This window comes from Leptonychotes weddellii, chromosome 13 (genome assembly GCF_054177405.1).
Source record: "Leptonychotes weddellii isolate Sample4059 chromosome 13, ASM5417740v2, whole genome shotgun sequence".
NCBI lineage: Eukaryota > Metazoa > Chordata > Mammalia > Carnivora > Phocidae > Leptonychotes > Leptonychotes weddellii.
In genome coordinates, this window is record NC_138381.1 from 48,479,625 (window position 1) to 48,501,845 (window position 22,221).

The following is a 22,221-nucleotide window of genomic DNA, read 5'->3' on the forward strand; positions in this document are numbered from 1 at the left end:
TCAAAATTGCTAGGACCTCTATCTAACTTGTCACCCCCAAAGCCAAACCTGCTCAGAAGCCTGGAGCCCTCCTTGCCAATTTCAGAGGCCTTTCAAAGTCTATAATGTTAGAGCCTATTTCCTCCAGGAGAAAATTTTTCTTAGTGTTTGGATGAAGGGATAAAGAAGTATGAAGAAATTTTAGTGTTATTTGCCTAGGATTAATGGATAGTTGAATTTAAATGCCAGCTCACTTTTTAAAAAGTTCTTTCTACAGAATATTGGGAGGGAAAAGTCCAAGATGGGCTTTGGACATAGTTTTAACTAATCAGGGTTGCAGGTAGTAGTCTCAATGCTAGAATAAATAGCAAATCATAACAAATCCAACTAAGACTTAAATTCACCAGAGCCAAGCTGTGGCGACAAGGGAATTCTGGCCCCTAAACCTCTCTTCAACTTGCCTGAGAATTTACTATTAAGCATCAAGAAGTTATTATTTGAAAATACTAATATTCTTGGGTGATAATTCAAGTTCATTGTTAGCTAATACCAAAGGAAGAAAGCAAAGCTAGTGGTGAGGTGAAGGGATATGTTACCTGCTATGGAGGGAAACAAGGGAATGAAAGATATAATGGTTCTCAGTGAATAGCTACAGGAATTTTGTGGCCCAAAGATGGAGTTCACTGTCTGAAGCCTTCTCAGGACTCTGGAATATTCAACTGACCTTAGGACACAGTAACTAACATTGAGTAGGTGACGTAAATAAACCCTCAAGATGCCTTTTAAAAATAGAAAAGAGAAAAACAATGTAAGAAAGTACAGGAGTACTTTCTCTCCAACATTTCTGACAGAAGATAGGAGTTGAAAACCTCAAACAAAATGTTGCCCCAATCTCACTTGACTAATTTTAGTTATCTTAGTTCATGGCTATGATTCATCCCTAAAGCTGTGAATTGCTGAGGAGGAAGGAGGAAAAAAAAATTGACTTAAATGTCAAAGAAGTAAGAACAAAAATATAGTTTTCTTTTTTGGGGAACTAGAATTCCAGGATATGGGGATCTTTATTTTTTTCTCATGAGGGACTGAATACTTCAAACTTCTAGAGAAATAATGGTCTTGAGTCAAAACATCATTAAGGAATAAAAGACAGCAGTGATTATAAGTCATGTCATGTTTGAATTTTTTGCCTCCATAGTATATTTCCCTTGTCTTCTTGTGTGCCTCTTTAAATACCATTAAACTAGAACTCACTAGGCTCATCCGTAGTTGAGTATGATGGAAGCGTAATACGTAGACTGTAGTGAGGAATGGAATCCCTAAACCAGGTCAAGGAGGAATGAATGGAGATAAACAGATCTATGGGAAATAAGCCTGGGGAATGGGACGGTGGGAAAGAGAATAAGGGCATATTTGAATGATGGTCAGATGCTGTCTTGCTTGCTAAAGAATAGAGAAGGGTTGGTGAAATTCCTTCTTGAGTAAATAAAGAAGTTTCTCAATTTATTAGGAATCCCCCAATAAAGTGGTTGCCATTTTGAATTTCTGTAGGTTTGGAGGAAGAAAATAGTCACTAACTCAACTCAGCTCAGTGACTGTTTTCAGTGTCTGAAATAGCTGACCTTCTCCACCAATAGCTTAGCCACTACCCGTGTTTGTCTTTTTCTTAAAACTCTTAAAAACTGCTGCTCTTAAAACCTTGAAGCAGTCAAAGAAATATATGATGGTTGTAAAAATAGGGCCCGGGGCTTGAATGGAAGATGATACTATGTAGGAAGCAAAATGAAAAAGAAAGAGTTCTAATGACTTCAGAGCAGATCCCCCACAGCCCTGAAGCTGTGAGGAGACTAGCCCAAGGCATAATTGTTAGAGGTGATTTCTGCACCTACCCCTGTCCTCAGCCTCCTTAGAGCACTCCCCTCAGCTTTCTTGTGCTCCGCTCCTTTCTGTTCTCCTCATACCTGGGTATCACTGTGAGTAGTGGCAATCACTGTTTCTCATTACCCGAGACCTAACGTGTCATTCAGCCAATGTGACAAATGCATCCTGATAGATCAACTAACAGGATATGAAAGTGGAAGAAGGGACTCTGGAGGTTATGGAATCCCACTGCTTGTTGAGGAAACTGAGTTCTTGAAGGTCTAAGTGACTTTCTTGCCCAAAGCATTCCCTCTTTTGCTTCCTCTGGAGGATGTTAATTAACACCATGGCTGTGTCTGCTTATTATTGTCTCTAGTGGAGAGATATTTTAAAGTCCATAGAAGATATTTGCCAGAAGTTACCCTTGGCCACCCTCATTTTAAACCACCTTGGCAGACTGCCTTTATTACAAATCCAGTTGTTTCTTTAATTTTTTTTCAGAATGCATATATATTTAATTTTCTGAGCCTCTGTGAAGTGTGCCAAAGTACAACAAAAACCTATTTCTATTTTTCATATCCTTGATCCACTTTGACCTTGTGTAGCACTGTTATGGGTTGACTTACATTCCCCACATAGATAGATCAAAGTCCTAACTCCCAGTACCTGTGAACATGACCTTACTTGGAAAACGGGGGTTTGCTGATTTCATTAAGTTAAGATGAGGTCATTTGGGGGTGTTCTAATCCAATATGAGTGGTGTCATAAGACAGCTGTGGGAAGACCCAGAAGGGAGAACACCATGTGATGACAAAGGCAGAGACTGAAGTGCAGCAGCTGGAAGCCAAAGAATGCCAAGGATTGCCAGCCACAACCGGAAGCTGGGAAGAGGCAGGAAGGATTGTCCTCAACAAGTTTCTCAAGGAGCGTGGCCCAGCTCATACCTGGATGTCAGACTTCTAGCTTCCAGAACTGTGACATTACAGGAGTGTGTTGTTTCAAGCTACTCAGTTTGTGGGACTTTGGTATGCAGCCCTAGAAAACCAATACCTGCAGTAATCAAGGCAAAGAGGAAGGGCAACTGGAAGCCAAAGGAAAGAAAGAAGAGCTCCTTTGTTGGGTTAATTTACTAATGCCATTGGTATTAACTTTCTATTGAAATGATCTGGAGAGGGCCCACATGATTCCTTGAAAAAAAATTTGTGAGGGGACTCCCTCTGTCCACTTATTTAAGATACAGTGCATTTTGCTATTTAAATGTTTCCATCATAAAATAATCCACTGTTTTTCAGTGTTCTCTGTTAATAATTTAGTTTGTTTTCCTTAGCCTGAGAGCTTTGGCCTTTTTCTATTTTATTTTGTCTTTTAATATTTTATTTTGTGGCATAATATGAATACATGAATAGTAGTATGTATTTCCTCAAAATATGGGAAAAGGCACTTAAAAATACGAATACCCATATTTCTCAAATGATGATCCAAGCCCTGATATATTCCAAGGTTCTGATTTACTCTCCATAAGTAATATTAAAAATTTAATCAGGTCTTGTTTAAAATAATCAATTTCGTAGTTTCTTTTGTAGTGCTGTTCTCTATTTACAAATAGCACAAATGGAGGTAAGGACTACTTATAATCATATATATATATTTTTTAAGATTTTATTTATTTATTTGAGAGAGAGAATGAGATAGAGAGCATGATGGGGGGAGGGTCAGAGAGAGAGGCAGACTCCCTGCTGAGCAGGGAGCCCGACGTGGGACTAGATCCCGGGACTCCAGGATCATGACCTGAGCCAAAGGCAGTCGCTTAACCAACTGAGCCACCCGGGCGCCCTATAATCATATTTTTCAAAACCCAAAATCGCTTTTTAAAAATATTTTATTTTTAAGTAATCTCCACACCCAATGTGAGGCTCAAATTTATAACCTTAAGATTAAGAGTCACATGCTCCACTGACTGAGCCAGTCAGGAGCACCCCAAAACCATTTTTAAGGTCTTATAAATTATATGTATTTAGTGTCCAAATTAAAAACCTTTATCAAGAACCTTCACATATGACCCAATTTTAAGCCTAGCCACTTTCTATAAGCCTCTCCAAGATCATCTGCTCTATTATATTACTCAGTTATCTGAAAAATTCAAGGGTCTTATAAGGAAGAGTTGACCTGCAGATTTAGTGGTTAAGAAAACATCCAAGAGTTGAGAGACATAGACCTTCTCATTGACCAGGAGCCTTAATTCATTTCAGAAGCCATTCTGGATTGTTTCAAACTTCTTCTTGGGCTTTGGGGTTCAGTTTATGATTTCTGCAGAACACACCTGGATGCCCGTGTCTTTGAAGGCACTGGATACACAAGTCAGACACCAGGTCAAAATCAGTAGACCATTCAGTGCATTGCACTGCTGCATCTATAGGGTGGACTCTGCCTTCGTTACTCTAGGAGTCACACCATCTGCTTCTAGGTGCTAAAACAAGGAGCTGGACTACCAGATGTAGAGCATTGGAAACACTTACTTGAGTGTGGTGAGTTCTGTAAGGGATGGCTGTGTAGCCTTGAGATAGCTTTCTCTTCGGGCAGCCACTTTGGGAGAAGGCTTGGGACTCGTGTCGGAGTCACCACTGTCTTCATCTCCCATGGCCTTGATGTAGCTGCCACTCCGCATTCTTCGGCACGGAATTTCGTCGTCTTTACCTCGAGGGGTGTACCCTGTCCAGTCATCCTGAGGAACCTATTCACAGAGAAAACAGATAATTCATTTTTAATAAAATTCTACACTTTGCTTTCCTTTCTTTTCCTTTTTTTGTTATGACCCTGAATGTGGGTAATATAGATAAATTATCTAAAACTTCAGACTTTCATTTCTCAATAATGGTGTTTTACTGTAATAATTGGTTTGAAAATATTTTAATCCATGCAAATCCATGTCATAATCTTTAAAACATCCTGTGTCTTAGGAAAAATTAAAACCATTGGCTTTGATTTACTTCTCATATTTCTCATGCTAATAAGAATAAGAAGAATTCCAAGAAATAATTTCAATAAGAATGCCATTGGAAAGGAGAACAGTTTTATTTGAACTTTTCAATTATTTGTTTTCAATTGTCATTTAAAAGTTAAGAATCTTTCAGTTTTATCTCCACCTTCCTCACACCTCCCATCTCTACTGTCTTGTATCGAATCTCTCTTCTTCCTAAACCAGCTACATTGACTTCCCAATAACCTAGTCTTTCTGAACCCCTCTTAATTTGAATTCAGCCTCCATAGATCTGCTTAAAGCAGTCTTTAAAGGTTTCCAATGATCTCATGAAAGCTAGTGGCCTTTTCTTAATTTAAATTTTCCTTGGCCTCTGAATACACCCCCCCCGCCCCCACAACCCCTGAAGAGTTTCTCTACTTACCTGGTAGAGCTACTTATCTGAATTGTTCTTTTCCTCTTGCTTTGCTGGATCCTATTCTAAGTCCCCACCTGGGGGTACCATATAAGATAATGTTCTTAGTACACTGCTCCTTTTTTTTCTATAGTCATTTCCTTTGAATTCAGCAGAGCACTACACTATGCTACAGAGGGCTTCTTTATGACTTTCTCTTCAGTTCCACTTAGATTTTCCACTTCAACATGGACTCAACCTAGGATCTCATTACTCCTCCATTGAGTAAAAGAAATGCATAATGACCACTCTTTTTATCCATTAAGAAGCAACAAACAATCCATGGTGCATAGAATACTGCATAGGGCTTAATGAAAAGAAACCAGAAAACAAAGGAGGCTGGTTTTTGCCCTTAACATGCTTTAACAGCATGAGAAGACAGAGCATAAACACATTTGGGAACAGTTTCAGATCAACCCATCAGCAAGTTTAAGATAGGGTGCCATAAATGGAACATGCACCGAAGAGAGACTAGAAGTAGGAGTTACCAGTAATCGTGATGGGGAAGGAGTAGCCATGAGGGGCTCCTGGGAACTGGCCAAGTTTCATTGAGAAGGTAAACAGGTATTTAATATTTTGATGCTAACTACTTATTGATTATCCATCAAATAATATACTCTTTTGTTATTAACATTTAACTATGCTAAGGGATTTGCTTACAGTATCTTTTTTTATCAACGTAACAACTCAGCATAATTTTTCTTTGTATTTCTCAGATGAGAAACAAGAACTCAGAGAACTTAAGGGATGTGCCAAAGAACACACAACTAATAAAAGAACACATAACGGCACTGGCATTCAAAGCGTTTTGGTTTGACTCCAAAGATTAGAATTTACTTAACCTAAATTTTATGATTAATAATATATGAATTTTAACTCTGAAGGGTTCATAAAGTTGTCCACAATGACACCTACACATATTAGACACAGGTTTCTAAATGTTATAGGTTCTAGGAAGTAAGAATAGATGTCCCACTAAAACACAAGAGAGGGATGCCTGGGTGGCTCAGCATCGGTTAAGCATCCGATGCTTGATTTTGGCTCAGGTCGTGATCTCAGGGTCGTGAGATCAAGCCCCATGTATGGATACATAAGTCTCAGCTACGAAGGGGCAGAGTTCCAACCTGGCAGCTCCCGGGGCCTTACTCTTGACCCCTATGTGATGCGGTCTCTCTTTCTGGGCTATGATCTTTGGCACCTATGGAACCAAACAACTGTAGTCCCCTGTCACCTTTGTAATCCATTGCATCTGATCCATTTGCTATTTGTTGATCATGGTAATAGCAATGTAGAGTTTTTACTTTTTTAGCTAAAAAGCATCAAAATCACTATAGCAACAAGGAAGATTTCTTAGTGAAATTATAGCTGTTTAGAACAGTCTTGTTTTCCTTCAACTGGAAGGTGACTCACTGCAAAGATATGATCATGTTCAGAACCTCATTATTGGCTTAGCAATTATATTTTATAAATTACGTTGGTACACCTGAGGGTCATAGATGATGCATACAGCACTTGGCCATTTCTCGGTACCGATGCACAGTTCATAAATAAGCATTAGTCTCTGGAATATGTCAGGGACTAAGGACAAACTTATATCAGGTCATGTCAATCATGAAACAAAACATGGCAAATTTCTGTTTAGATGTTTTTCCCAAAGTTAGTTTATGGTAGAAACTTGAGCTTGCACTAGAAACGGGTTGCAACTGTTGCTAAGGGAACCAACTGGGAAATATTTAATCTGTATACCTCTCAATGAAATAGTTTTCAAATGATAGCAGCTAAGAAGCTGTATGGAATGGGATTTAAAAATTAATGCATTATTCATACACCTAAAGGTAGCCTACAACAAGATTACCTATAAAATAATACAGAAATCAGTTCTAGGAAAAAATGCAAAGAAACAGAAAATTAAGATCTTGGAGAAGAAAAATAATGTCGCTGAAGTTGCTACAACTGAGCCAGAATTTTAATTCTGACTCTTTTAAACTCTAAAGCAAAAGGGGAGACAGTGACCAGGTGTATAATTTTCAAAGAAGGCATGCCAATTTGTAAGGGGCCCGAGTGTGAAATGTTACTCCCTTTTGCAGTCAAATGCTCTGCCACTGAGCTATACCCCCAATGTTACTCCCTTTTGAATGGGAAGAGAGGAGAATCATGGGGCACAGCTATCACTGGGATCTAGCCAAAAGTTGATGTGTCTTTCTGCCTCAGTTGCACAGAAAGAAAAAATTTAGGGAAATCCAAAGAAACAACCTTACAGCTGTTTGAGAAAGCCTTCAGTATTACCGGTCCTGGCAGTTTAAGGGAATAGAAGTCTTAGTAAGGAAGGGAAGCTGGAGCAAATAGACACTTGTTAATGACAGACCAGCCAGATGTCCTGCATGTCTGTACCAACCTTGGAGGTGGTTGGACCCAACAAATGTTAAAGAAACAATAATAAAATCAATATAATAAAGGTTAGATGTAACAATAGTTATGAGTTAGAGAAAAAGGATTATTTGCTTTTTAATGCATATGTTTAAGCATTAAACTCCAATAGAGAGCTTTATTTTTGATCAAACAAAATGAGGACTTGTGTGCATTTTTCTATTTCAGGAAGAGCCAGTCTATAACTTAGACCACTTGTCACAGTTCAGAAATACAGAAGACTTGCTTCTGACCAAAGAATGACGATAACCAAGTGCTATCATCCTCTAATTCCAGGACGAGGATGTGTTCTTAATTGAAGTAGTGTATGGGCACTGAATGATGGGTCATTCTATTCATAGCCATAGTCTATTCAGTTACAGAACAGGAGAAAATGAAACATGACCTAGTGGGGCATGCTTGCATTTTTCTCAATCTCCTTGCCTGTCTCTCTCTTTGCCTTTCTCCCTCTTCTGTCACATCAGTAAGTAATTTTTGCTTGTTTCTTTTCCAGTCATGGTCTGGGTGCTGGGAATATACAGCAGTGAACAGTTACAAACATTGATCTCATGCTGTGGAGCATACATTCTAGAAGCAGTTCAGGAAGAGATAGATGATAATCAAGCACACACATAAGTGAACAAGATAATTTCAGGAATCATAAATGCAATTAGGAAAATAAGATGGGTTAATGTAATAACGTGGCTGGAGGGGGACTACTTTAGCCTGTTCCTTGGAGAAGCCACTAGGAAAGCGGTAATATTCCAGAGGAGATCTGTTGCCCAAAGGAGCCAGCCTGGAGGAGAGCTAGGAAGAGCTCCCAGGCAAAAGGATCAGCCAGTGTGGAGTCTCCAGAATAAGAATGAGATTGGTGTGCAATTAAAGCCTGGGAATGAAAATGCCTGTGTGACCGGAGACTACCCAGCAAGAGGAAAGGGATACGAGGAGAGGCCAGGGGTGCGGAGCCAGGTCATGTAGGGTCTTGTAAATCTGTCTCAAATCTTCCTTCTGGGCTGAACTCAGCAATTCTAAAGCTCCCTCCAACTGCTCCAGATTAAATTGATCTTTTTAATGAAATCTATAGCATGTATCTCTACATAAGGAGTCAGTAAACTATAGCTTACAGACTAAATCCAGCTTGCCATCTGTATTTGTAAATAAAGTTTTCTTGGCACACAGCCCTTCCCATTCATTACGCACTGGCTGTGACTGATGTCATGTTACAAGGGCTGAGTTATATGGTCATGTTGGAGACTCTATGGCCCCAAAACTAATCCACATCATCTTTCTGTGTACTTAATGTGCATAATCACACAATGGCATTTATATGCACTACTTGTTTTATGTGTCTTTGTGTCATCTCTCTAATTACTGGGTAAGCTCACTGAAATGGGGGAAGCAGTGTTGCTGGGGGTCAAGGGTGTGAGCTCTGCATCTAGACTACCCAGGTCTGAGTTCTTGCTGTGTCAGTAACTAGGCATATGCCTCAATTTTCTTGTCCATTTCCTACCCCATAGACAGTTAGGCATGGATTAAATAAGGTATGCCCACAAGTGCATAGGGAATGCTCAGTAAAGCTCTTTTAGGGGAGCTCTGCCCTATTGTTAGCACTCAGGTGCTCCCTCATGATGGATGACATTGGCTTTCCAAGAAGACTCTGATGCCTGCTTCCAATCTTCTTCCTCAAAGGAGGAGAAGACATAACTGAAATAGATTAAGCAAAAACATAAAGTCCTAATATACTGTCTATTCCCATCATTTTTAAGTGAGAGTTCCCATCAGGAAGTACTCCCAGCTCTCTGTCCTGGGGTCTCATCGCTGTTCTGCAGGACCAAGAGAGGAGCCACCAGAATCTTGCCTGGCTTCCCAGTGATTGAATCCCAAATGCCTCTTTTTGGTTCACAAAGCAGAAAACCTAGAGGGGAAAAAGCCTCCCTGGGAAGTATATTTGTATTTGAAGGTTTTTGTTTTTGTTTTATTTTTTTATTTTTTATTTTTTAAAGATTATTTATTTATTTATTTGAAAGAGAGAGAATGAGAGAGAGAGAGAGCACATGAGAGGGGGGAGGGTCAGAGGGAGAAGCAGACTCCCTGCTGAGCAGGGAGCCTGATGCGGGACTCGATCCAGGGACTCCAGGATCATGACCTGAGCCGAAGGCAGTCACTTAACCAACTGAGCCACCCAGGCGCCCCTTTGTTTTTGTTTTAAAACCTTGATCCGTGAGCTGTGTATTCCAGGTGTATGAGAACTGTCCAGACCAAGAGTGGGAATTTGGGGGCCTCTGGGCTGCATTAAGTTTCTGCTCTGTGCAGCTCGGAGTCACAGAAGTGGGGGAGAGGTTGAAAAGGTAAAGGTAAAGGAGGGCAAGCTTCTTAAGGTTTACCTGGCTATTTCTAGGACCTACTACAAATCCAGCTTTGCTTTCACTCAATGTGTGTGACCTTGGATAAGTCACTTCACCTCCTTGATTCAGTTTTTCCATCTCTAAAATGGGCATGATAGTAGAATTGTGTATGTGAACATAGTTTGTGAACTTCAAAGCACCATAAAAATCTGAGAAAAAGGTTAGAAATCTGTCTCTTCATGGCTACTTTTAAAGTATGGCCAGCCATAAATAACTTGGGGATTAAAAAAGCAGTGGCATTTTAGCTGACCATCTTCTACTCATTAAAATAGATGTTCTAGTGTAAGAATATAAGCAGATGGAATATACATGTTATCCTATATAAAAATATAAAAATTTCATACAGAAAAATGTGTTTCTGTCTCTTTTAGGATCTTTGAAAGTAGACTGTCTTCTGGTGCTGCCAATTTTTTTTCCCCTTTAGGTTTCCCCAAACTCAGTTGAAAGAGGATCACACTCATTCTGGGAGATCTGTGAGCAAAAGCTATGATAAACTAGGGGTCCTTGAAAAAATCTTTCCCATGGGGAACCCTTAAAAGTTATATGATCCGGGGCGCCTGGGTGGCTCAGTTGGTTAAGCGACTGCCTTCGGCTCAGGTCATGATCCTGGAGTCCCGGGATTGAGTCCCGCATCGGGCTCCCTGCTCAGCAGGGAGTCTGCTTCTCCCTCTGACCCTCCCCCCTCTCATGTACTCTCTCTCTCCTCTCATCCTCTCTCTCAAATAAATAAATAAAAAAAATCTTTAAAAAACAAAACAAAACAAAAGTTATATGATCCAAGATAACACCTTATGTTCTGAGGGTCTCAGTTTGCTGATTGTGGGGGGTCATATCCCCACTTGGTTAACAAAGTTTCTGTTTTGAGTAGATGAAGGACTCTTACTTTGACCCATCTGCAGCTTTCCTCTAGTGTCCAAATGCCACATTTTCCTGAATCGAAGATACCAGTGCAAAACCCTCAATATTTTTTTTGTGCCACTGAGGAAGAAATCAATGCCACCAACTAAACTCTGACTCTTCCTAGATTATATGATTCATTCCAGTATTAAAGATGCTAAAATGCAAAACATATGTCTTAGAATCAAATGCCTTTTAAAGAACATGTGCAAAAATAAAAACAAGAAATGGATATATTCTGGGGTAGTAACCACAGAACTTAATGTTCCTCTTTAATGGTGACCAAATTAATAACAATAATTAGCATTCATCTGTGTCATGCTTTTGCAAATGCATAAGCTCGCATAATGTCTCATCGTCCTTACAACTACCTTGAAGGCTAAGAAGAATTATTTTAATCTTAGCCTGTCAAATAAAGAAATCGAGGTCCAGAGAACTTAGTGGTTGGTATAGGTTGACACTATACCCCAAATAGGGTCTACTCTTCACAGACAGTGATTCCCCCTTTCCCCGCCGTGTTCAGATCTTGGCTGTCTTTTGAGTCACAATTGTTATTTTATGGTAACCTAAATAATACATATTTCACATAAGAAAAAAAGAAAACTTCCCTATGGTTTTAAGACCTGTCTGGAGGAAAAAAAATGTTAATAAAACAAAGGTAGGATTACAAGCCTTGAAGTAGAAGTTATAAGACATACAATTTCAGACATGAGAAGGCTTACTTTTAAAAGGCTCTTCCACAGGATTTGGGGTTTGAGCCCCCACTTCTGCTGGGCTGCACTCAGTATAGCGTAACTACATGTAGAGAGAGTCAGACATTTTGTGTCGATGATGGTCTGAGAGATGAAGCCATGTGGGAGTGACTCCTGCAGAGCGGATTATCTCGAGATGGGAGGTTGAATGGTGAGGTTTGGAGGGATGAAAATGTGTGAGATTTTGGGAAATCTGAGAGCCACAAAAGGAATGCAGACCCTTAGAAAGCTGGGACAGTTGAAATGGAGTGTATGTCCTGAAATACACCAGGGGAGGCCAGTGTAATTGTGTGAGCAGTTCTGGATGGCAGAGGTTTGCGGTGGAAAACCAGAGAATCTAAGGCTGAGGTAGGACTTAAAGCTCTAATTCATCAGGAACCAGAGAAACGGGGAGAAATAATTTAGGCATTTAATTGATGAGATAGGAATAAAGACAATCTAGCAAGTTAGAGCAGTGATTAAAATGGTGGCCATTAATAATAGGTTGATCGTCGCAAGGCTCTCCTCAGCAGCCGTGGATCTCTTCAACAACTGAGTGTTTCTACTAAAGCAACTAGGTAAATGAGGGCGCTTGGCTATGGCTGAGGGGGTCAACCTACTGGGTCTTACCTGAGCTTGATGAAGAAGGGTAAATACGAGGGGGAAAAACTGTATTTATGAAAGGAGAGCTAGGAGGCTGATATTTATGGAATAATCTGACATTTCTGGGATAACCTCAGAGGGCTGGAAGAGATACCTTTGTTACGTGAATACTTCCAGCGGTCCTATGAGATAGGTATTACTCTGTCCATTTTACTGCTACAAAACTTAGACTCAAAAAGCAGAAATGACTATCTCAAGGTCGTAATCATGCGTAGGAGTCTGGCTTTGCCTGACATCAAAGCTTTAATGTCACCCTGCCTCTGATGAATGTACATTGAGTAAGTGACTGAACAAATAAATGGGGTTGGGGAAGGGAGGGCATGCTCCCACTCAACTGTACTTTATTTTTAAAATAAACATGAAATGTAGCTATTGAAATCAGCATAAATATTATCTTGTCACTAATTTGCCAGCACTGTTTAAGAGGGCTTACAATAATAAATACCTAAAATAATTAAGAAGTAAAACAGCATTTGCTGTCTTCCTGGTGCCCTTAGCAACTACTGTTGTGGGACAGCTGGGGGGACTAGAAAACTTGCAGGACAGCCACATCTTTCAAGGATGGCTGTGGGGGCCTGCACGCACCCCAGTGGTAAGGAGGCTTCCCCCTGGATTTCAAGTGCCTGCCTACAACGTTACAGAAATGGCGTGAATGTCTCCACCTTCTAAGCACTTTTAGTGAGCTCTCAGATTCCCTACTCACTCGGGTCCTTTGCATCTTCTTTACAGCTGGGAGAACTGCTTTTCTGCTCCACACAGCTTTCAACTTGACAAATGCGACTTGGCATAAATGTCCCTGTAGCCTTTTAAGCTTGCTCTTCTCATAGCAAAAGCAGAAAAAAAGAGCAAGAATAGGAAAATTACAATTATGCGATGTGCAGATCCCAAGGTCTGATTGGTGTTTTCCAATCAGATTTCCCTGGCAACCGTCCTTTCTAACTCCCCATAAAGCCCGAGGGGGGTGCAAAACTTAATTTGCTTCAGGTTGCTTAAAAATGACATTTTTAGGACAAGAGTAAATACCTACCTCTTTTTAAATAGGGCTTAGCCCCTTTACTATATCTCCCTCCAAATAAAAACGTTTCAACACTCTTAAACAAAACTTTATTGACAGTACTATGCAATAGTGATTCAGTCACTGTGACCCTGTGGAACTATTCTCACCCACCAACATTTATAGGTATCTACAGGGTACTTAGCACGATAGTAGGTGCTGGGTAAATACACCAAAAGCATTTTATAAAGCACAGTCTCTGGTCTCAAAGGGGTTTACAAATTTTAAGTGATTGGGCAAATCTGGGGGAGAGATGAAGGAAAATGGAAAAATAGCTTTAAAGCAAGTCAAGCTGAGTGAAGTATTTCAGTACCTTTGATTCACCTACTGGGTTTGTACTTTGTTCTTAAAAATCTTCCCTGGTGATAAAACCATTCCTTAGGAGTTGAACGTCTATGTGTGAAGTGCGTGGATGCCATTGAGAAAAGGCATTGTGGGAGAAATGTAAGGGGCAAGGTCTGTGACCCCTCAAAGGAGGGGAGTGGTCCATGAGCCTTTGGGGGCTGGTAGAAAATGTTAGTGAGGTGACAGCTGACACCAAAGGGGCTGCTGTCTGTCGTGAAGATGCCTTGTGATTCCACATCAAGAAGTAGTAACTAAAATACCACATTCTGGTATAATGTGAGGACAGGGGAGGAAAATTAATTTTCTTTATTGTCCGCCCTGCATTTTGATTGTAGTGGACATCTGTGGGTTTTGCCACCCTGGTTCTAATTCTGGTTCTTGTAGTCACATCTCCATGATTTTGCTCTGGAGAACCCTTCCTCCCCAGAAGGAAACCCACCTGAGGTCCATTTGTCTCAGGAGTAGCACAGCAGTTGGCTTAGCCAATCAACACATCACATTCCCCAGTTGCCTTGCTTGGCTCAGGGCTCAGCGTGTGATCTAAGCCTGCTCTGTAAGCAAGCATCTCAACCTTTGCTTGGAATGCTGAGTCAAAGATATTTCCTCTCTCATTCGGTACATCCATAGTAAAGTAATTAGCTTTAGGACTTGCTGGTAGCCATTTTACAATCCCAACACACAAACATTATCTCATGTGATACAAAACCCTATGTTGTTATTAATCCCATTGCAAAGATGAGAAAATTGAGACTTAGTGGTATTAAATAACTTACACTAAATTGTACAGCTAGTAAATCATATTCAGAATTGAAGGGCAGGTTTGTTTCAAATTTCTATGTTCTTTTCAACATATCATTCGCTGTCTGTAAGTTTTAAAACTTAGCAATTTTCCATTAAACATAAAACTCAAGTATTAAGTTACTGGGAGCTACAATGCTGTTAACATTTTGACAACTGTAACAAGTAGGGAGGGTTAGATGCTTGAAAGAACCACAGAGTACTCATCATCCAGCAGTTGTAGTTGGCTACAAGTTTTAGTGAAATATAAGCAAGAACACAAACATCCTAAAAGACAGCAAGATTAAAAAAACAGAGGTTTAGGTCCATAGCAAGCATCTTACGTTTACTTCCATTGACCATTTAGGAGATACGCTAATTTAGAGCCCTTTCTTATTTTTTAATGCAACTGTTCATTTCTCACATGTCTTTCTGGCATGCTGGGGGCATATCGTTTGGCTTGCAATGGCTAGGTGAGCCATCGTTGATTCAGTCATGTGTGGGGGCATCTGTCCACTCTATCCCCTGTGATTTGGAGCTATAATTCCAAAAATTGAATTCCCTGAGGCAAATTTGAATTCTGTGTCTGGTGTTCAAAAGCAGAGATGTGGGTAGAAGGTTAGTGGTCTTCCTGAAGTCAACAGAAGCCCAGATGTAGAAATACCATTTATCGATACTAAATTTTGGTGTTGGCTAAAATCTTCTAAATCTTTTAGCAGTTCTGAGACCCCACTACTTGTCAATGTTAATGAGTATGGATCTTTTCCCTTAGAACTTAAAGTCTGATGATCTTGGAACAGCTAGTTTGCATCAAATCAATCATCTCTATTATTAATACTTAATTTCAAAACTACAAGAATTTTTAAAGATTTTATTTATTAGAGAGAGAGAGCATGAGCAGGGGGAATGGCAGGGAAGCAGACTCCCTGCTGAGCAGGGAGCCCAATTTGGGGCTCGATCCCAGGACCCTGGGATCATGACCTGAGCCAGAAGGCTGACGCTTAACCGACTGAGCCCACCCAGGTGCCCCTGAAATTACAAATTTTGAAATAGATTTCAGCAAATATTTTTCCCTTAGTTTACCATTAAGTTTGAGATACTAAGTTTCTCAAATGGGCCATAAATTATTACACTTGTGAACCATTAACTTAGCTATTTGGTGTCTATTAGAATAAAACAAAAGATTTAAGAAGAGATACAGTTCAAAATTTCCTGCTTTTTCTTTTTTGTATCACTCTTATCTAATTACTAGTGCACCTTGGTGCTGTTTGGATTTTTTACTCCACGTTACATTCATGACACCTAAAAGTATACTGTATTTAAATGGGCCAAAATAGAATCTTTCTTTCATGAACACTGTCCATTCTAATTCAATGAAACCATCATCTTTCAAATTGCGTGAATGTAGTCCTTGACATCCAGAAAGAATGGAATATTATTTTGGGTGTCTTAATGCACATGTAATACAAAATTCCACTTTCATAGTTACCATATGCGGAAACGGCCTTTTGCACTTGAAGGCTGTATTTCTACCCACTTCCGCTAGGCAGCATGATACAGAACCAACAGGAGTTGTCACACACACATGTGCACAGATGAGTATGACACTCAGCATCTGTCTGAACCAGTACTTCCAAACTAGCTCAGGCTCCATCAAAAGGAAATGTCCCAACTGGAGTATTCATTGTAGAGTTTGAGGTGAGGTTTCTTAGACCAAACTTTATTATGGTGTTTCTTTACTTTGTGGTTAAGGTGCAGTTAAAAGTACCATTTCTTTTAGTAACTCAGAATATTTTAAAAAGATTTATTCATTCATTCGATGCTTATTTATTGAGCTTATTATTGTGAAACAGGTGCTGCTTTAGGTACTGGGGATACAGATGGTGGAATGCAGAAGGAGGAAGACAGGCATGAATAAACTAAGTAGAATGGACATTAATTAGATGGTGAGCTGTACTGCAGAGAAAAAGAAAGCAGGATGGGGGGCAGAGTGTGCCTGTGGAGGAGGGAGGGCGGTGGAGTTTGCGGTGCTGCAGAGCATGGTCCCCGGAGGCCTCACTGAGAAGGTGACCTTGAGTAAAGATCAAATGGGTAGGGGGTCAGCCGGGAGATCTGTAGGGCAAGTGATTGGAGCAGAAAGAAGAGTAAGAAAGTCCTGCTGGGGAGACCTGCTTGCCACGCTGCCTTGCGGAGGCCCTGCAGGGCAGGGGAGTGAGAAGAGACAGAACAAGGTGAGCACAGGGTGGTGATGGGTGGGCATGGGGTCCAGATCACTGGGCCTCACAGCCCATTGGAAGGATTGTGGCTTTTCCTCGGTAACATAGGAATAGCTCAGAGGCTCTGATGAGAGATGTGACCGGTTGTGGTTTAAAAGGATCATTTGGCTTGCTGAGTTGAGGTTGCTAGAGGGGATAAGGTAGAATCTGGGGAAGAGTTTGGAGGCTCACACATTAATCCAGACTGGGGTTTAAGGTGAGGAATGGTGGTAGTGGAGGAGGTGAGGAAAAGATAGAGCCAGTGGGCTTCTCAACGATGATTTGGACGTGGGAATTGAGAATAGAGGAAAGTCAAGAACGAAACCATGATTTTTGGCCTGATCGGCTGGAGGGATTGAATTTCCATTAGCTGAGATGAGAAACCCTAAGGGAGGTGTGGACTGGGGTGGCCAAGATGAGGAGTTCAATTTGGGACATACTAACTTTGAGATGCCCACGAGACATCTAAGTAGAGAGGTTAACTAGGGCCCTGGCTATACAAGGCTGGGAGTTCAGGCTGTCGGGGCTGCAAACACAAATGTGGGCCCTCACATGGTATTTAAAGCTCAGATAATGACTGAGGTGACCTAAGAAATGGGTATCGGTAGGAGAGAAAATTGGCCTAAGAGCTGTACCCATTTGGCATTGACTCAACCACAGGAGAGGGGGAGCTAAGGAGGAATAAGCGAGGGGTTCTGAGAAAGATCAGCGAGGTGTGTTGTCCTGGAAGCCAAGTGAGGAATTTTTCAAGGAGGAAGGAGTTAATGAACTGTCACAGTGATTTTTCCCTGGTCTTAATCTCACGGGGACACTAAATCAGCAACATTCATTGTACCCTTTAGTCATTAGCTGCTTTATACAAAGGATTCTGCTGTTCATTAATTAGCTTTATCTTCCCAGCAAGATGCAAGCTTCTTGAGAGCAAAGCTTTTGTTTTCTTCTTTTGCTCTCTCTAGAGTAGTAGCTTTTAAATAGGTTTTGACTACGTTTCACAGTAAGGGATACATCTTCCTTTGGAAACCAGTATATGCACAGATACAACTGAAAGAAAGAAAGAAAGACTTAACCTCTCTGTGGCCATGTACTCTATCTTCTTTTCTATTCTCTTCTATTGTATTCTACTTAATTAAAAATGATGTTGTTTGTGACCCACTGAACTGATTTCGTGAACCACTAATTGGTTGCTATCATTGGCTTGAAAGCACTGTTTTTAGAGCATCTAGCACAGAGCACCGCCACGTTCATTATTAATCATAGGACAATGTGATTCATCTTTGTTTTTCCCAAAGTACTTCCTGTACAGTAAATGTTTAATATGTGCTTGTTGAATGAATAGCTTTGAGACCCTAAAGTAATACTTCTAGAATTGAGCTCTCTCTTAGTTACCTTTACTTTCACTGGTTGAAATTTCATAGAAGAATATTCTTAACAGCTCTCCAACTTCAGAATGAGGACAACAGGAGTGTCCTTTTTGAATGGGCCCCTGTGTAGCCGAGAGTCGGAGAACGCACTGGCCCAGGGCGGGGATGCCTAAGCGGATGGACGGAGTCCATCAGTTGGGTTAGGACAAACTCTGCAAGGCCAGGTCAAGGCAGCCTGAGGGTTGAAATGCCTTTGCATGTTTTTGATATATCAGCCACTGAGGGCCAGGAGCAGTAGGGTTCAAAACATTTTTAAAAGCTAAAATAATTTCTAAAAAGGTTTTCATTCACCTTAGAACAATCCTGTCTTTTTATTATAATTGATATGGTGTTTGATGTCCATATGAAACATCTGTCACTTAGGTAATGTTTCAATCCTTCTCAATACAGTACTCCTATAAAAGTGTCACAGAAAAAAATGGAATATTTTCCTACCAGGTAATTCTTACCCAGGTAGTTTTTCACTTACAGGGAAGGAGCATGGTGCAAGGAATATAGTATAGAGTTTGGAATCAGGTAAACACGGATTCAGATTTGACTCTGCTACTTCCCAGATGTGTGATTTTGGTCCAATGACCTTCACATCTTTTAACCTCAGTGTTCTCAAACAAAATGAGGATCGTAACTACGCATGTATCAGGAACTAACTACAAGGACATAAGTGATGTAAAAAATGCATATAAAATTCTTATTAGATAAAAGCTTGTTTTTTGGAATTCAAAAGGTATTTTCATGTAGAAATCATGTCATCCATGATGGTTAATTCCCTTATGGGGCCAACCCCTACCGCTTATTTAATTCATAACGGAGCTGAACTGTGATAGAGGAATATGCAATAGTTTCAAGGCTCTTTCAGCCTCGGGGTGGGAACGGGCTTGGGATGGGGAAGATCAGTGCACTTGGGAAAATCTCCAAGGCTGGTGTGTAAGGGAAAGTGGATCAAAAGATGTTCTCAGAGCAGGACAGAAAAAAAAGAGGTTTGTTTTACGGAACTCACTCACATGGTTGTGGGGGGCAGCAAGTGTGAAATTTGTAGGGACGGCTGGTGGTCTTCAAACTTAAGGCAGGAGCTGAGTCTTGAGGCAGAGTTTCTTCTGCTCTAGGAAGCCTCAGCTTTGTTCTCAGGACTTTCACCTGATTGGATGAGGCCCACCCACATTATCAGGGGGTAATCTTTCCTTAGAGGCAACTGATTGTCGATATTAGCCATATCTACAAACTTCCTTCATAGTGACACCTGGATTCATGTTTGATTAAATAATTGGGTACTCTAGTCTAGCCAGGTGGCCACACAGAAGTACCCTCAAGTGGCAGCCTCCGGGGTAATGGGCACGGGACTCCGGAGGCAGACAGGGCCGCCTCAGTGCTTACTGTTATGTAGATTCTCTTCAGTTGTGGGCTGTATATGCTCCATTCATTCTTCTAAGGAGTTAATTTGGGCCAAAGACCTAAGTGTAAACACCAAGTCCCTAATCAGCTGTTCAGAAGGTCCACACAGGCCATCGAAGCAGAGTGATCCTGTGCATAGCAGAGTGCCTGACAGGTGCATTCTCTTTAATAAGATGAAATAAGTCATTCTGAATTTAATTGATAGGTTTTCAAGAGCAGGGAAGCCATTTATGAAATGTTTGTTTCTTGCTGACCGATGAACAGAAAAATCTAGTCACTTGAACTATCACACCGCATGAAATAAATAGGAGCTTCAAATCCTTTATTTAAGCCCTTCTACATTCGAAAAAGATGAGGAATTCCATAATGACCTGCCTTAATAAAATAAATATAGAGCTAACCTAAAAAGATTAAGATCTACTGTAACAACCTGCACATACTACTAATGTGACACTATCACAATATTTTAAGACCATTTGTTTACAAATCTTTCTTCCCACCAATCTGTGAGCAACTTGAGAGGGGGGTGATATCATTTGTCTGGCAGAAACTATGTCTTATTCATGTCTATATACCCAGTTCCAAGCAGAGTATCAAATAGGAAATAAGAAAATAAGATAAAATAAAAATGCTCATGAAATCTTTTATTCTATCACCTGAGATATACCTGACTTATTAAATGGTTGAGAAGTAAGTGTGGGAATCTTTAGTCCTGGATTTTTCTCCACCAATGCAGGGAAGAAACGTGGCATCCAATGTGGGCAAGCAGGAGGGACCAGAGCAGAACAGGTCAGGAGGGGCCCTGTCCATGATGACGCTGATGGGGATGGGTGTAGTATCTGTGGTGGGTTTGGTAGGGGGTGGACGTATAACCAGCATCCAAAGGAGAGGCCGTGGTGGCCTCCAGGGAGCTGAAGTTGGATGTTTCTGTGAAGGTCTCCAGGGAACCACAACCACATTCCACAGCAGGGTTGATGGAACTCCACTAGGCCCACACAGCCCCATCACCAGATTGTGGCAGGACCAGTCAAGCAGAATCCTAAAATTGTCATCTCACCCAGTGTATTCTACAACATACTTCATGGATCACGCATCCATAGAGATGCTTCATGGAAGAGGGTTCCAAGAGGTTTGGGAGATACTCTACACGGCATTGTTCTCTTGGAGAGTTGCCATCCATGTCAGCATCGTAAAGATCATGGGATGTCTGCCAATTAAGAAACCTGAGTATGTCACTAGTTTATCAAATTCTATAACTTTTCTTCAGCTAATGATCTATTCACATCATGTTTTGATACATATCATCATTTACACATGAAGAAACTGACACCCAGAATGTAAATTACAGTTTATATGGCTAATTAAGTGGCAGAATTGGGCTAGAATTCAGGTCCCTCCTCTCTTGGACCTGTGTTTCAGCTCCAGTATAATGCAATTACTTATCTATCCACTGGACTCAACAAAATGAAAAAAAAATGGCTAATCTAAATGAGTGCTTATCATAGTTTGTAAATGGTTTTATCTCCCTATCTGGGTATGGAGAGGACAAATGGAGGGTGGTCTCCATGTATAGAAGGGAAGAACCATAACAAGATTCAGGCTCTGGGAGCTTAGACTTTGTGTCAAGTCTATGTCATTACTGGTTTCACTCCAGAAATCTGTGCAAATGAAAGACAGTAAACAGAGAAATGAAAGTGGCATTGATCTATAAGGATAGGTATGTGTCACATGGCTTGCATTTTCTATCATAAACCTAGATCATGCCAACCTTTTATAGTAAAAACTGTAACGAGGTAAGAGTGTCTTACTCAAGATGGTAAATGATTATCTTGGATATAAAAGAATCTCTGTGGATGGCATGCCCAGCCATTATCCCTTCTATTGCCAATACTGACTACAATTCAGTCTTCGGTGTTTCGTCTCTCACACATCCATGAACACACAGGCAGATTTCATATTCGAGGATGATGTTTATCCTATTACAGAAGTTGCGAATTACCTACAGACAGTAACAATGCAGATATGTTTCTTTTGAGAAATGCTTTTTTTTTTGGCCTTTTTTTCTTTCTTTCTTTTTTTTTTTTTTTGGCCTTTTTTCTTTCTTTACCTTTCTGGTAATAAGTCAAACTGACCTGATTCAGATTCTTCAGATAGTCATGCCTCCCCTAGTAACCATGCCGGCTTTCTGCAATTCACACACCCCTCACTATAGCTGGTCGAGTGGGCCCTTAACCTCCCACTCAAGTTGGCAGTTGTTTGTGCAGAGTAAAAAATTTTGAATTAATAGCAAAACATTAAATTGAGCTCCAGTTATGATATCCCATTTGACAAAAAAATTATTTTTGTTTTCCCTGAGACAGATTTGGACGAAGCAAAACAAAACGGTTTTGTGTCAGAATGTCCACAGGGAACTTTTTTCCTACAAGGACATAGTTCTTAAATTAGGAAAAAAAATTTAAGTAGCTTCCTTGTTTCTACTCAAACCAGTCAAATGTTCCTGATATCACTGGAAGTCTGAAACATAGGGAATACTTTCTGGGGATGGGAATAGGGGGCAGGAATGGGAGACCCTCCCCTCCAACCACTGAGGTAGAGGGGGTGAGACTACTTT

At 40.5% G+C, this 22,221-nt stretch overlaps 1 protein-coding gene across 19 annotated transcripts in view; it reads right to left on the minus strand.

Annotated features, from left to right (window-relative positions):
* DLGAP1 (DLG associated protein 1) overlaps window positions 1–22,221 on the minus strand; it is a 305,491-nt gene that overhangs the window by 237,442 nt on the left and 45,828 nt on the right. For 15 of the 19 annotated variants that reach the window (XM_081801561.1, XM_081801559.1, XM_081801560.1 and 12 more), the window contains exon 2: window positions 4,353–4,567. In XM_081801561.1, coding sequence (XP_081657687.1) covers window positions 4,353–4,567 — 215 coding nt within the window. Of the gene's footprint in view, window positions 1–4,352; window positions 4,568–13,072; window positions 13,187–22,221 lie in introns of all 19 variants that reach the window. The other 4 variants (XM_081801573.1, XM_081801574.1, XM_081801575.1 and 1 more) reach the window with 1 other exon arrangement.